Source organism: Microcaecilia unicolor, chromosome 4 (genome assembly GCF_901765095.1).
Source record: "Microcaecilia unicolor chromosome 4, aMicUni1.1, whole genome shotgun sequence".
NCBI lineage: Eukaryota > Metazoa > Chordata > Amphibia > Gymnophiona > Siphonopidae > Microcaecilia > Microcaecilia unicolor.
Window position 1 is genome coordinate 203401548 of NC_044034.1, and position 15921 is coordinate 203417468.

Genomic DNA, 15921 nt, shown 5'->3' on the forward strand with positions numbered 1-15921 from the left:
TTTTGCATCCCCCTTCGGCCTACCAGAGGCTTTTTGTTGTCCCTGGCCTGTGCCCAGCTCATCTAAAGTACAATCTGTTTTGTGAACCTTGGTTCCGAGTACCTGACCCAGGGAGCTTAGCTGGTGGCCCTGACTAAGGGTTAAACTGGGGTTACACATTTTTAAAGCCTAAAAATGCATCTGGAGGAACTTAAGTACAATGACCCCCTTAATCACTCATGTTAAAGCTTTGGATGAAATGAGGAGGTGAGAAAGCCGGCAGGAAAATGGGATTGATATGCATATTTCCCATTGTTAAATGGGGAATGCACGTATTGGGCTGATATTTAAAACGATTTAATCGAGCATGAGAAGTGTAACTCATGCACTTACCTGTTCCTTACCAACAAAAACTGCACAGAAACATAGAAAAGGACAGCAGATAAGACCATAAAGCCTCTTCAGGGATTCTTTTACTAACTAAAAAGGGCCCTGCACAGCGGGTAGAAAGGTTGAAAAAAGACATAGAGGCATATTTTCAAAGCACTTAGCCTTCCAAAGTTCCATAGGTTTCTATGGAACTTTGGAAGGCTAAGTGCTTTGAAAATATGCCTACTGGCCATGCATGGTGATGCGGTGGCTGGGTGGGCGGGCAGGGGGGGGGGGGGAGGAGGGAAATGCACTTACCACCACAGTACCACCCATTGAGGTAGTGGTAAGGGCTCCCATGCTAACCTGCAGAAATATTTTTTGTGGGAAATTATAAAACAATATTCAATACTTAGCGATACCTAGCTTAGAACTCTACTATCAAATATATATACAGACTTCAAACTACAGCTCTCTCTGGAAAGCTAAATATAACCCTCCTACTATTGACAAAAGCAGAGAACCGGGAAGGGTAAAAAAAGACAAAATTAACCAGCTGTAACTTAACTATACATTTGCACAGATACTTAAGAAAAAAAAAGTGCTCCTAATTGGAGGGCAATCAGTCTAAGAAGTAGGAAACATTTCCTCCTTTACTGGATTTCTTTACACAGATCAGGAAAAATCCTGACCTGTGAACACAGAAAGAGAATATCCCTTTTCTTGAAAAACAAATGAAGTAGCCAGTTGTGATCCGAAGACAAAGTCAAAGTTAACACCAAAGTGGCAAATGTTGCTGAATCAGTCCCAGAACATCTAGTATTTTAGACCAATTAATTACATCAACTTCAGGTTATACTAGTATTCTATAAAGGAAAGTAGGTGCTTACTTTCCTTTACATAATGGGCTCCAAATAGGCACCTTATAGGCTGTCCATTATAGAATTGCTCTCTATGTGGTTCGATTTAGAGCCCTTTCTTCAAGGTTTTGGATGGTGCCATGGCATTTGGGCTGTTGCTGTACTTATTGAACTAAAAATTAAGCTGGGAAAAAAACTGAAGGCTCATAGTGCCAGGTACCAGCCTCGTTTTTGACTGAGCTCAATTGGAGCAAGATGAAACTGCCAAGTCAGCACTTAAAGACCTAAATTAGGTAAACATTAGGATATCAACCTGGCTGAAATAGTCTAGAACAGGGATTGATAATCCCCCAACCTGTAAAGTCCTCTCAGGCAGGAAGCAGCTTGTTGTAAAATGCTGTCACTGTGAGGTTTTCTAAACTTGCATAAGAATAGCCATACTGGGTCAGACCAGTGGTCCATCTAACCCAGAGTATCCTGCTTCCAACAGTGGCTAATCCAGGTCACAAGCTCCTGGCAGAAACCCTATTAATAGCAACATTCCATACTACCAATCCTGGGGCAAGCAGTGACTTCCTCCATTTCCATCTCAATAACAGACTATGGACATTTCTTTCAGGAACGTGTCCAAACCTTTTTTAAACCCAGATATGCTAACCACTGTTACCGCAGGCTGGCTCTGGTGGTATCACAAAGTACAAAATAAGCATTTGTTCTGGAAATGATCCTATTGCCAGTTAGTAGGTGCCAAAGATGGATGAGATGCTCCTGGCTATACCTGCTGTGACCACAGGAGCTGCAGGACAAGATTTCTCTTCCTCCTACTGCTTGTACTTTAAATATCTTTCAGCAGAGTCCTCTCACAGTGCAGCTGTCTGTTAATTGCAAACGCCTGTGTGTTAATTTAAACTCTCGGCATCATTTCCTGGAATTTGGCTATGACTGTTACTGTGGTTTCGCTGGAGAAAAGTTTTTATTTTTAAATATTTTCATGTAAAATGCTGTGTGGGATTAATCACCCTCTCAAGCTTAGGCAGGGGGATGGGGTAGGTCACAGGGGCCATGGCCCCACCAATATTTTGCCCAACACAGCATCGGCAATTAGAGAGCTTGGGGCGAGGCTGAGATTGGTTTATTTAGCTCCTCCAACAGAAAAATGTTCCAGCCTAGAGTCTTTTGCAAAATACTGTAAGGAGGTGCAGGAGTGTGTGTGTATCAGCTGACTTAACCAGTGGAAGCAGCAAATTTAAAAAACTGCATGTGGAGAAAAAGAGCATCCTGTTTGCCCTAAGTTCCCACCTCTGCAACTTCTTAAAATTGATGCTCCCTCTAGCATCAATCCTCCCCCATCCACACACACCTCCTCACCGCTCACCCGACAGCATGACTATTCATCCCCCTCCCTGACAGGATAACCATCCATTTCACTGGAATCTCTCTGCATCCTCCAACAAAGGTAGCATAACTATTGAAGACCCCACACCAACCTTCCCCAGGTCTTACCAGAGGTCTCCCTTATATCAAATAGATGTCAGGTGCAATCCCCAATTACTCCTGCCCCTTCTAGTACCTGGCTCAAAATGGTGGATCTGACTCGTACTGGTAGTACCATGAGACTATCGCTAGGGTCAGATCAGCCATTATGAATCCAGTGTGACTGGTCATCATTCTTGCCCCCTACTAGAAACCAGGAAGACCCCTGGTGAGACCCAGGAGTGGGTTGGGTTGAGGGTCTTCTTTGGAGGAGTACAAGGGACTTCAGGTAGGATGGATGGTCATATTGACATGAGGGTTTGGGGGAGGGTAGGAATGGATGGTCTTGGTAATGCTGTCAGGGATTCATGGGAGGGGGGAGATGGATCATCATTCTGTTGGGGGAGGTGAGAGGTGAGAAGGTTACATCTGCCTATGCACTTGTCCCTTTAGGCTGTCAGTTATGCATACCTTGTCACCATGGCTGGCATTAAGGTTGTGTAAACAGAGCAATTGCCATGTTACAGTGGGCCCCCAAGTCTACATGAAGCTGAAGAAGATACACCTAGATAATGGGCTTTAGGTTCCCTTATCAAATTTCTGCCCTGAGTCCCAACATGTTTAACATTGGCCCTGCTCGGTGCAGGTTTAAAAGCCAGTGTTGAGATTTTTAGTTTTCTATACATATTTTTCTTATAAAATGGGGAATATACAAATGTTCAGCCCACCCAAACAAAGCCCTATACATACCCACTCCCACCCCCCAAAACTTCTATGTGGTATGGATCTCCACATGTAAATAACAGCTTTCTAAAACTGCTGTTTGTGCATATAGCCGATCTACATGTGTAAAAGCTGCTATTTTCACATGGATATTCTTCTACAATAACCCCCATATTCTGATATCTGTGAAATAAGTGCAATGACCCATCCAATGTTTTGCTCAACACAGTATCACTAGAGAACTTGGAAGCAGGACCAGAGATTAGTTGGTTCAGTCCCTCCAAGCAAACAGTGTTCTGCTGCCTCTACCCAGTTTAATCCAATCTACCTTGGGTCTTCTCACTCAGTTCCTTGCTCTCTTAACTCAAAGGCTTCTATTAATTTTTTGTTGTATAACCTGTTTGGACTAGAACGTAAGCACCATGGAGTAAGGACCTGTCCATCTTTTATACACAGAGAATGGCACTTTGAGCATAACCATACCCCATCATTCCACAACAGGTCACTTAAATTTAACACACCTGTTGCATGTACATATTTATACAATACAATACGGTACACATATGTGCTTAAAATGGTGGCCATGTGCCTAACCGTGATTCTATAATTATGTGCTCAGGCATAGTGCACAAGTGTTAGGGGGTGTTCACAGAGGAGGAGCATGGTGGGCCATAGGTGGGGTCAACATTTATGCAGGCAACTTACAGAATACTGTAAGTTGTGTGCATAAATGTCACATCTAGGTGCCATAAACCTGTTATAAAAGTTAGTGCCTATATGTAGAAGCCTTGATGTCAGGTTATGCTAGTATTCTAAAAGGATGTTTATGCACATAAATAGAATAGACCCACTACCTATGTTATTTTGGTAGCTTCCTGTTATTGAATTGCCTCCATAGAGTACATGTGCTGACAAGGTCATGCCCACTTACATGAGCACATTGAGGAGTTTCGGAGGGGGGGGGGGGGGTAATTTGGGTGGAGAGATAGGCATCTTTTAAGCACGTCAAAGGTACCACTGATTGAGAGGCACCAATGTGCCCTAGGCGCTATTCTATAAGGAAGTGCCTAAGTGCCATAGCGACTAACTGAAAGGGGGCAAACACATGAGCAGACCATAAGTGGGCCATGGGTGTGTCTCCCAGTTACATGCATACTTTATAGAATATTATAAATTACGCATATCACTTGGTGAACTTAGGCACATCAACTTACACCTACCATTGTCATGGTGTAAGAGGGTGCATCAATGCCAACATATGCTAGTATTCTGGAATGGAATCTTGGCACCAAGATACCTTTATAGTATGACATGGCATTGGGGCAACTAGTCTAAGGCACATGTACACAAGAACACCTTTGGATCAGGTGTAAATTTGTAAACAACCGAAAAGGAAAACCATACTTCCACAAACCAGCAACAGAAAAACGCAAGGGTGAAAGAATCCCAGGAAGATCCAAGCTGGTATGAACAAACTTTATTCGTAGCTGTGTTGGTACACAAAACTGAGCAGAAGTGGATAACACGCCACAGTCCCAGTCCAGAAATGACTCAACACGGCCCGTGTTTTGGCTTCCCAGCCTTCCTCAGGAGTCCTTGATCTGTGTTCAGAGAAAAAGCACAAACACTGGTAGTAGCACAATAAAATGCAATAGAAAACACAGTATCAATTCTGGAATGAAGCAAGGCACAGCTTGAAAAAGACACAATAGCTATTGTCATAGATGTATCTTATGTGCAATATTGAGAATACTTCTAAGAGTCTATTTTAGAAGGGCCTATAGACACCTATGTTGCCTTTATCTCTACCTGCTTTCTTAAGGAAATACCTCAGAAGCAAAGACTGAAAGTCATCCCATGATGACTCAACATTTACCCCATAATTCTATACAGTTGCATGTCCAAATTTGTGACTACTGTGCAAAATTGTGCATACAACTTATAGAACAGGGTCACTTACATGCATAACTTAATTTAATAATTAGATGCCAACTGGCCTTAACATCCATTTATTTACAATTGGTGCTCATTGGCACTAGTTGGCAGCTATACACATAACTACCCTTAATTGGTATTCTATAAGTTGTGTGCTCAAATTCCAGAACACACAACTTCAAGGAGGGATTTGGGATGAGCATGGATGGATTGGGGGGGGGGGGGGGGGAGTGTTGTAATATATGGTAACATATATTAAATGTTTTTTCCTGGGGCTCTGGGGGGGCTTGTTCCAGGGTGTTGGTGGATGCTGGTGGTTGGAAAAGGTTTAAAGTTTAGTTTGGGAATTGTTAATGGAGTTAGCTGAAGAAAGTGTGAGATGTTTCTTAAATGTGGTTTTATTTTTCAAGAAATAAACCATGATTAAGTGGGGATTGTACTTTAAAATGTTCCTTTCTGTTTTGGGTACAAGTCAGGTTAAAATTGACTTTGAAATTCTCTGTATAGGAAGTTTTGTATTTACTTCTATGGGGGAGGGAGATTCTAAACAGATCAGAAAAAAACCCCAGTCTTTAGCTGACAAGCTGATTGGTTGAGTGATGTCAGAGGTTCCTTCCTCTGGGGGGGGTGAGTTGCCAGGGAGACTGGAGTGAGCAGAGCGACCAGGGCTGTGAACATGGATTGAGAAAGAAAAAAATATATAGTGTGTGTCTGTGTAAAAGTAAGAATAAAAGTATGGATTTTGTGAGTTTAAAGTGAAATGTGATATTGAAAAAGGGTACTTTAATATTGAAAGTGAGTGAAGGTGAGCTTTGGTGCTGAGAATGAGATGATTTGAGCTTAAAAGTGAGTACTTCAATAAACAGACTGCCTTTTTCATGATTGTGTTGCTGAATACATGTGGGGAAAAACTGATGTATTTTGGGTGGGAGAGAGCTGTACTAATAGAAAGCTGTGAGAAGTTTTAAACCAAATTTAGTTTGGTTTGGAGTGAAACAGAGGTATGTATGTCCCAGTATGCAGTGAATGGAATGGTTAAGTTCTAAGGGAATTTAAGGTCATGGAAGGTGGAATGAGAGTCTGTAGGCTCAGGTATTAAGTGGACACATGGCTGCCTACTCTTTTTAGAATAGGGGAAAACAGTTGAGACTCAGGTTCTGAGAGACTGTGATTTCTGCTGGTAGTTATACTAAGTGAAAGAAACTATAAGGGTGTCAGGAAAAAGTGTGTAAGGATTTTAACTCTGACACAGGGGAAGGACTGAGAGGTGAATCTGTGATTTGAAGAAAGAAGCCATTAAGCTGTGTCTGGGGGGGAAGGTGTGTTGTTTGTGAGAGTTCTGAGTTCAGTGCAAACAAGGTTTGGAATCTGACTTCAGAATAAAGAAAATCCAGCACTGCTGTTGGCTGAGTGTGCTGTATTCTCCAGATTGATCTGATAGCTGTGAAGGGAAAAGTTATGCTTTTATGTGAAGTCTGTGAGATGGAATGTTGAAGCCTGCTGGATTTTAGACTAGGGAAACAACAGTGAGAAATAGGTTTTGTAGTGAGAAAACCTTTAACTTATTTTATTTCAATTAGAGAGTTTGGCCACAGTATTGAGAATTGGTTAATAGTCACCAGAGCCTGAACAAGAACAGAGGGAGTTCAAGGGTCTTGCCTCCATTTATTTTCTTTATAAGTGAGGTTTAGGGAGAAAAAATCTGGGGGAGTCATCCTCTGAAGGGTTCCAGATGAGCTCCAACGCAAGAAAGATATCACCTAAATAAATTCAACCACAGCTAAGTGACATTGCCAAGGGTGTTGAAAGAAATATATTATTTTTTCACAACATTTTAAGGGAAAACAAAGGAACAGACCATCAGATATTAAAAATCCATGAGATCCCTGCAAAAACACCAATAGTGCACACAGAGACCAATTTCTACATCCGGAAAGAGAATAACCACAAATATCTGATTTTGATAAAAGACAATTTAAATACTTATCTGAAAAGGTTCTTTTCCGCCTTTTTAGGTGAAACAGACAAAGTTAAGGGTATACATGTAGTTCTACATTTGAATGTTGAATATGTTATTGCAGTTCTATTAAGCTTCACACTAATTGTGAATTTGAGTTTATTTGAATGAAAATTTGCTTGCATTTGTATTCAATAAAGAAAGAGATAATTTGCAAATCTGAAAGTTTGGGCCTTCCATTTCAGGAACAAATCCTAAATTTAGATTCTTTTCCTCCTTTATTCTTTGAGAGTAAAGAACGAGGTTAGTTTATTTGTTCCACTCCCTCGGCTGTGAGTGTGTGTTCCCTGGATATTCGCCACGACTACAACCATCAGGTATCTGGGAGCACATCACTACAGTCCAGCCGAGAGGGGTGGTAACAGTGTCAGGCAGTTACACACAGATACAAGAATGCTAACATTTATACGTCTAACTGACTACAGTTAAGTGCAAGCATTTGTGTCAGCCATTGAGCTAGCATAAGTGCTCATGCCTATGGGCGTCTCTAGCATTTAGCAAGTGGTAAAAACACTTTCTAGCTCATAATTGAAAGTGATCGCTGGCCATTTCCTGACACAATTCGGGAGATGGCCGGCGATCTTGGAAAAGCGGCGAAATCAGTATAATCGAAAGCTGCTTTTTTTGAAAGTTCAAAGGGGCATGTCAGCGGCAAAGCGAAGGCGGGACATGGGTGGGTATGGGTGTGGCTACCAGATAGCAGGCTTTTGCTGATAATGGAAAAAAACGGTGTTAAGTAGTATTTCACCGGGTTTACTTGGTCCTTTTATTTTCACGACCAAGCCTCAAAAAGGTGCCCCAACTGACCAGATGACCACTGGAGGGAATGGGGGATGACCTCCCCATACTCCCCCAGTGATCACCAACCCCCTCCCACACTAAAAAAATAAAAACTTTTTTTGCCAGCCTGTATGCCAGCCTCAAATGCCGTACCCACCTCTTTGACAGCAGAAGGTGTTCGATCCTCTGACACCCTTTCCCTGGTTTTGATTTGGCTCTCGGGTGAGTGTGACACCTTTTCTGTTAGGTGCACTGCAAAGTCACATCAGCAATGCATTGTGGTGGGTGTAGGGTACTGGGCTCTACTCCCATGGTGCTTTTCCCCCCGTTAACTGGGTCAGAGTGTGCCTTGTTTTGTTTCCTGTTGTAGTCCATGCGGTAGTGGCCATTTTTGTAAGACAGTTTTAGATCCCTTTCCTGTGTTACCCACGTCAGAGAACGTAGTTCTTACCTTGAATGGTGCTGAAAGAGGGCATTGTATACCATTGTGCCAGCTCTGACCTATTGCTAATCTTAGTACCAGGGGACTCTTTGCTAGTGGGGCACAACCTCTGATCTGCAGTTAACTGTGAGTAAACGTGGTTCTTTCAAGAAAGGACTTTATCAGAGAGATTAGTCTTCAGGTGTGAACTGCTGTGCCCAAGTTATACAGCAGCAATAAGTCCTAGAGGCTTTATGCAGGTCCCTGGAGCAGTTTTAGTGGGTGCAGTACATTTGTGGGTAGTGGGTTTTGGGGGGGTTGGGGGGGCTCAGCTCCCAAATTAAGGGAGCTATGCACGTGGGAGCTTTTCTGAAGTCCACCGCAGTGACCCCTAGGGAGCATGGTTGGTGTCCTGGCATGTCAGGGGGGCCAGTGCACTAAAAATGCTGGCTCCTCCCACGGCCAAATGCCTTGAATTTGGCCGGGGTTTGAGATGGCCGACATAACTTTCCATTATCGCTAAAAAACGACGCCTGCCATCTCAAACCCCGGCCAAATCCAAGGCATTTGGCTGGCCGGAACCGTATTATTGAAACAAAAGATGGCCGGACATCTTTTTCAAAAATACGGGTCTGGCCAGCTGTTGTGGCGCCGCCAAAATACATTGCCGGCCATGTATTTCGCCGGCGCCGTTCGATTATTTCCCTCTTTGTAACCTTTGTAAAAGACCCTCTTAGCGCGCATCATCCCAGCTCCTAACTTTAGTTGAACTATAGAGAATTATTACCCTAGACTATAAATTGTACTTTGGTGATGGAACCTCACAACCATGTCATTTATCAAGCATTCTACTGTACATACACCAAGATTATACAGAGGTACAAGGCGATAGCTCTGCATCTAGGGGCCCTTTTACTAAGTGGTGGTAAACTCACTGCAGGCTTACAGTATGCCAATCTGGAGTTACCGCCGGCCCAACGTGGGTGCTGGTGGTAGTTCCACCCCCCAGTGTGCAGCATTTATGGCACTAGCGGAAATATTCAAAAATTATTTCTACAGGGCATTACCCGGTGGTAATCATGGAGTACCACCTGGGAGTACCGTACCTGGGAGCCCTTACCACCACATCAGTGGGTGGCGGTAAATGCTCTCCCCACATAGCCATGCAGTAAGAGCAATTTTACCGTATGGCCATGTCTTTTTTTGGCCTTTTTACCCACTGCATTAAAAAAGGTCTCAGTGCATGGCAAAAACATCCCCTGCCGCTAGTGCAGGGCCCTTTTTACCGCACCTTAGTAAAAGGGCCCCCCTAGTAAAGGTTTTATTCTCATGAACATGGGGACAGGGGCCCCGTGGTTAATGAATGGTGAAGCCTTAAGTTATCGAAATACAAGTCCTACTAAATTAAATACCATGGCCTTGCTGAGTTTAAAGGGGGAATCTGGACAGATTCCTGAAGTTAAAATCCATTGATCATTATTAAATTTTGGGGTTTTGCCAGGTTCTTGGGGCCTGGATTGGCCGCTGTCGGAGACGGAGTGCTGGGCTTGATGGACCTTTGGTCTTTTCCCAGCGTGGCAATGCTTATGTACTTATGATGTGTCAGTTTGAGATGTATTTGTATTAAGGGTGGGCACCGATTAAAAATTTTAATCACAATTAATCACAAGATTTAAAACATTTATTACGCATTTTGGACACATGCTTTTTAATTTTTTTTTTAATGTTGACCCAAAGATCCTTTTGAATAAATGCTCAGTGTGGCTGACTATCCTTTACAACATGCTATTCAATTAGGAGTGGGCAACAATTAAAAATTTTAATCAAAATTAATTGTGGTTTTAAAAATTTTTAATCACATCAGTCAAACCTCTGGACTGGATGGCTTGGTACTGGTAAATTCTCACTGCATGGAAATATTTTTAAATTTGCTGAATATAATGAAAAGTTGAATACACACACTTCCTTCCCTCATCACATTGCTCCCCCTCTCCTCCATACAGGTACCTACCTTTATCCTTTCCTGCTGCATCCTTCCCCTTCAGCTCCTGTTCTGCTGCTAAACCTGTTATTCCTGTCACACAGAAACCCATTTCTCTCCTCTCCTACTGCTGACCCCCCCAGTACACAAGTCCAGCATCCCCCCCTACATTTATCTTAACATTTATCTGGCTCTTCATAGGATCTCCAGCAGCGATTCCCACATGCTACTTGCAATTGACGCCAATGTCTTCCCTCTGTTATGTTATGCCAATGTGAAATAGGATAGGCAGGGGAGGGAAAGCAACAGACAGAAGTTAAGAATTTTGATAATAATTAAAAAAATTTAATCATAGTTAAAATTTTAAAAACGTTATCGCATTAATAGTGCACGAGTGAGCCTGATTAGGGGATGGCTGGTAGCAGAGATATTCAGGGGCACTTACAGTTGGCTTGCTTAATGAGTTTATTTTAAGCAAATATATTTAACTGATATAAAAAGAAGTTGTCTGACATTGTTTATATAATTTTGCTCTTGTGATTTTTCAGGAAGGATCATGGAATTTGCCTGTAGCCATATTGTATGTAACAAGCCCTCAATATTCAAAACTCACAGCCCTGGTAAGTCCTTTGGCATTTTCCATTCTATAATGATCACTAATGAGTGAGAATATGAAAATCAAGACTGGTGTTTCAACTTTTGAGGCTAATGAACATGACTCAGAATTCTTAAGTGCCAGTGTCTAATAATGTGTGGTGTGGGTGGATGAGTTCATGTTTTCCTCTGGTGACAGAAAGTCCATCCAAGCTGTAGGTCACTGGGTCCACCTTACTCCCATGTTATAACCCTCTGTGGGTCTCTTGACTCTCATGAGCTACCTACTACCCTGACTTAAAAAATATAAAGGGAAAGAAACCTCTCCACTCGACCACCACTAATTTTCAAGTCTTACAGTGGTACAACTTGGCTCTGGCTGACCCTCTATATAGCCTTTGTGACACCAGGAATTGAGCTAACAAAGAAAAACAACTGTTCAGGATCCCAATCTAAATAAGAGAGAGAGGTACTTGCACCCTTGTCACACATTCATATACATAATATGTTCCCTTGCACAGGAGTTGCTACAATACCGACAGGTTCAAGGTATTTGGACCTGAATATTCTCTTAGGCTGGGCTGTCTTCACACTGCCTCTGCTTTTCAGGCTGCACTTCTTCCTCTGTGTTCAGCTTCAGCAGGCTCTCTCTCTCCAACTCCCTATTTCAGTCTTCACTTCCCTACAGCAGGCTCTTAGCAGTGGTACTCCACAGTGTCTTAAGATACTCAAACTTGCTCCTGTGGTCTCTTCAGGATCTGCTCTGGGCACTTTCTCAGCAGGCACTCATCCTGGGTTCTGTCTCTGTTTCTCTGCAGTCTCTTGGTTGCACTCTCTCTCACTACAAGCATATTGGCTGGACTCCTCACCTTAGTTAACAAGATCACTCTCATCTCATCTGTGTTCTTCACTTCTAACCTCAACTGAACTCTGGTTCTCTCTGCAGTGTTTTTCAGGGTCATACAGTTTCAGGGTGACTGCTCTGGGTGACTCTGCTCTGTTGTCCTCTCAGCTGGCTTTGGTCACCTCCTTCTGTTGGTGGGCTCTGATTCCTTCCTCTGCCTCTCGGGGGGGGGGGGGGATTTCTTGGGTTCAGCACAGGCTCTCTGAAGCTCTGTTCGTTGCCACTTCCAGTTTTTGCATCCTCTTCTCAGGCTCTCTGGTCTACTTCCTCCTCCTCTGTGGGTTTCTTGACTTCAGCATCACCCTGCTTTTTTGTTTTTAGAAGTGGGATAGCTCCATAAACTCCTCTTTTTGCATTCCTAACTATATATGGTTATTTAACTGCCGCTAACCGACTAAGGGGCCTTTTTATAGAGCGGTGGTAAGCCCAATGCGGGCTTACTGCTCACTCTTCCAGGACTGCCAGAGGTAGTCCCACCCCAAACGTGTGCCATTTCCAGGGGAAAAAGAGAACCCATGTAAATGGCTTGAGTGGCAGTAACCTAGCAGTAATCGGGCACTGCTGTGTGCTGCCTGGTTACTGCCGGGTTAGTGTGGGAGCCTTTATCGTCACTTCAGTGGTTGGCAGTAAGGGCTTCCCGTCGCATGGCCATACGGTAAGAGTTCTCTTACCGCATGGCCATGTGTGTCTGGGGTCTTTTTACTTGCTGCGGTATAAAGGGCCCTGGCACGTGGGAAAAACGGTCCCCACCACTAGTGCAGGGTCCTTTTTCCCGCAGCTTGGTAAAAGGACCCCTAAGTTACCACTCTGCCCATGCCCCACCCCAAACCTAGCCAGGTCAGGGATACCCGGTTAACAGGGATATTCAGTGGCACTAACCAGTTAAGTGCTGATGAATATCCTCGGATAGCCCTGGGCAAGCCATTTAAACAGCTTTGACTTTTGGGCCCAATAGAGATTTGGATTTAGCTCATGCCTAAGTAGCTCAAGGTGAGTTCCATTCAGGTACAGCAGGTATTTCCTATTCTCTGAGAGCTCACAATTCTGTAACTTTGTGCATGTAATTATGAGCACCATGTAAGAAATGGCGCTTACACAAGTATATGCAGCCACACACTTTTCTATAAAGTAGCACAAAGTGCATTAGCATATAACTACAAGTGCAGGACATGAGAGAGTCTTCCATTTATAATCATTAACAATGGTGCAAAATTAATCCAAAATAGTGAACATATCACAACTCAGACATAACATTATACGTTGTATATATATAAATATATACAGTGGGGGAAATAAGTATTTGATCCCTTGCTGATTTTGTAAGTTTGCCCACTGACAAAGACATGAGCAGCCCATAATTGAAGGGTAGGTTATTGGTAACAGTGAGAGATAGCACATCACAAATTAAATCCGGAAAATCACATTGTGGAAAGTATATGAATTTATTTGCATTCTGCAGAGGGAAATAAGTATTTGATCCCCCACCATCCAGTAAGAGATCTGGCCCCTACAGACCAGGTAGATGCTCCAAATCAACTCGTTACCTGCATGACAGACAGCTGTCGGCAATGGTCACCTGTATGAAAGACACCTGTCCACAGACTCAGTGAATCAGTCAGACTCTAACCTCTACAAAATGGCCAAGAGCAAGGAGCTGTCTAAGGATGTCAGGGACAAGATCATACACCTGCACAAGGCTGGAATGGACTACAAAACCATCAGTAAGACGCTGGGCGAGAAGGAGACAACTGTTGGTGCCATAGTAAGAAAATGGAAGAAGTACAAAATGACTGTCAATCGACAAAGATCTGGGGCTCCACGCAAAATCTCACCTCGTGGGGTATCCTTGATCATGAGGAAGGTTAGAAATCAGCCTACAACTACAAGGGGGGAACTTGTCAATGATCTCAAGGCAGCTGGGACCACTGTCACCACGAAAACCATTGGTAACACATTACGACATAACGGATTGCAATCCTGCAGTGCCCGCAAGGTCCCCCTGCTCCGGAAGGCACATGTGACGGCCCGTCTGAAGTTTGCCAGTGAACACCTGGATGATGCCGAGAGTGATTGGGAGAAGGTGCTGTGGTCAGATGAGACAAAAATTGAGCTCTTTGGCATGAACTCAACTCGCTGTGTTTGGAGGAAGAGAAATGCTGCCTATGACCCAAAGAACACCGTCCCCACTGTCAAGCATGGAGGTGGAAATGTTATGTTTTGGGGGTGTTTCTCTGCTAAGGGCACAGGACTACTTCACCGCATCAATGGGAGAATGGATGGGGCCATGTACCGTACAATTCTGAGTGACAACCTCCTTCCCTCCGCCAGGGCCTTAAAAATGGGTCGTGGCTGGGTCTTCCAGCACGACAATGACCCAAAACATACAGCCAAGGCAACAAAGGAGTGGCTCAGGAAGAAGCACATTAGGGTCATGGAGTGGCCTAGCCAGTCACCAGACCTTAATCCCATTGAAAACTTATGGAGGGAGCTGAAGCTGCGAGTTGCCAAGCGACAGCCCAGAACTCTTAATGATTTAGAGATGATCTGCAAAGAGGAGTGGACCAAAATTCCTCCTGACATGTGTGCAAACCTCATCATCAACTACAGAAGACGTCTGACCGCTGTGCTTGCCAACAAGGGTTTTGCCACCAAGTATTAGGTCTTGTTTGCCAGAGGGATTAAATACTTATTTCCCTCTGCAGAATGCAAATAAATTCATATACTTTCCACAATGTGATTTTCCGGATTTAATTTGTGATGTGCTATCTCTCACTGTTACCAATAACCTACCCTTCAATTATGGGCTGCTCATGTCTTTGTCAGTGGGCAAACTTACAAAATCAGCAAGGGATCAAATACTTATTTCCCCCACTGTATATACTAGTAAAAAAGCCCCGTTTCTGATGCAAATGAAACGGGGGCTAGCTAGGTTTTCTTCAGAGTGTGCATGTGGGAGTGTGTGTGTCCCTGCCCTCTGCCCTCTCTCCCTTCCCCTGTGCTGTCTGTCTCCTCCCCCTCCGAGTCCAGTCCTTCAGTGTTCAGTTTCCTGCTGTGCTGTGTTTGTGTTAGAGAGTGAGGGCGTCTCTCTCCCCTCCCCCCTCTGAGTCCTTCACTGTTAGAGAGAGGGATTTCGTGCTGTGCTGTTTTCCTTCACTCATGGGGAAACCGGATATCTCTGGCGCTTCACACTTCCGGCTGGAGGCTTCATTAGAACGTTGGTGGTGCTTTTTATATATAGAGATTTTAGTGTAGGTACTGGACCATTGGAAGTGCAATCTCTTGCTGAGTGACCACAAATCCCACACTAGGGAATTGCCAGTTCAAATCATTATCTGTCTAATTATACTGAAATTCTTTATTTTAGTATTTTCAACTTCAACATTTGCCATTCTTTTTTCAATTAACTTTCTAAGTACTTACTTTTCACTTTTAAAGAAAGTTAATTGAAAAAAGAAAGACATGTTGATGAAGTTGAAAATACTAAAGTAAAGAATTTCAGTATAATTAGACCGATGACGATCTAAAGTTGCAATTCCCTCGTGCAGAGGGAGGCGTAGCCAGGTTTTGATCTCAGGGGGAGCAGACATTTATAAAATAGGCGCCGGTTGGTATCAGCTATACAACAGTGTCTGTGTTGTTGCTCAGGGGCTGTAGCAGGCACTGATTAATACAGGCTGTCTTTGTTGCGTCCTGCCTACAAGGAAACAGTAAGTTACATCAGGAGGCAGGACGCAGAAGAGGTCCCTGGACTGGCCAGAGCAGGCAACCTGTCTTCTTAACTACAAAGTAAAAATGTTCAAATCATGACCATCACCTCAGGAATAGCACACACATTCCTTCCACTGCTAGACACCTTGTTTAAATCAAATGGGCTTTTGTTTGTGA

At 43.5% G+C, this 15921-nt stretch overlaps 1 protein-coding gene across 1 annotated transcript in view; it reads left to right on the forward strand.

Moving 5' to 3' along the window:
- Positions 1-6026: 6026 nt before the first annotated feature.
- LOC115468950 (circularly permutated Ras protein 1-like) overlaps positions 6027-15921 on the forward strand; it is a 182280-nt gene continuing 172385 nt past the window's right edge. The window contains 2 exon segments of the mRNA XM_030201133.1: positions 6027-6060; positions 11087-11158. Coding sequence (XP_030056993.1) covers positions 11095-11158 — 64 coding nt within the window. The 5' untranslated portion in view covers positions 6027-6060; positions 11087-11094.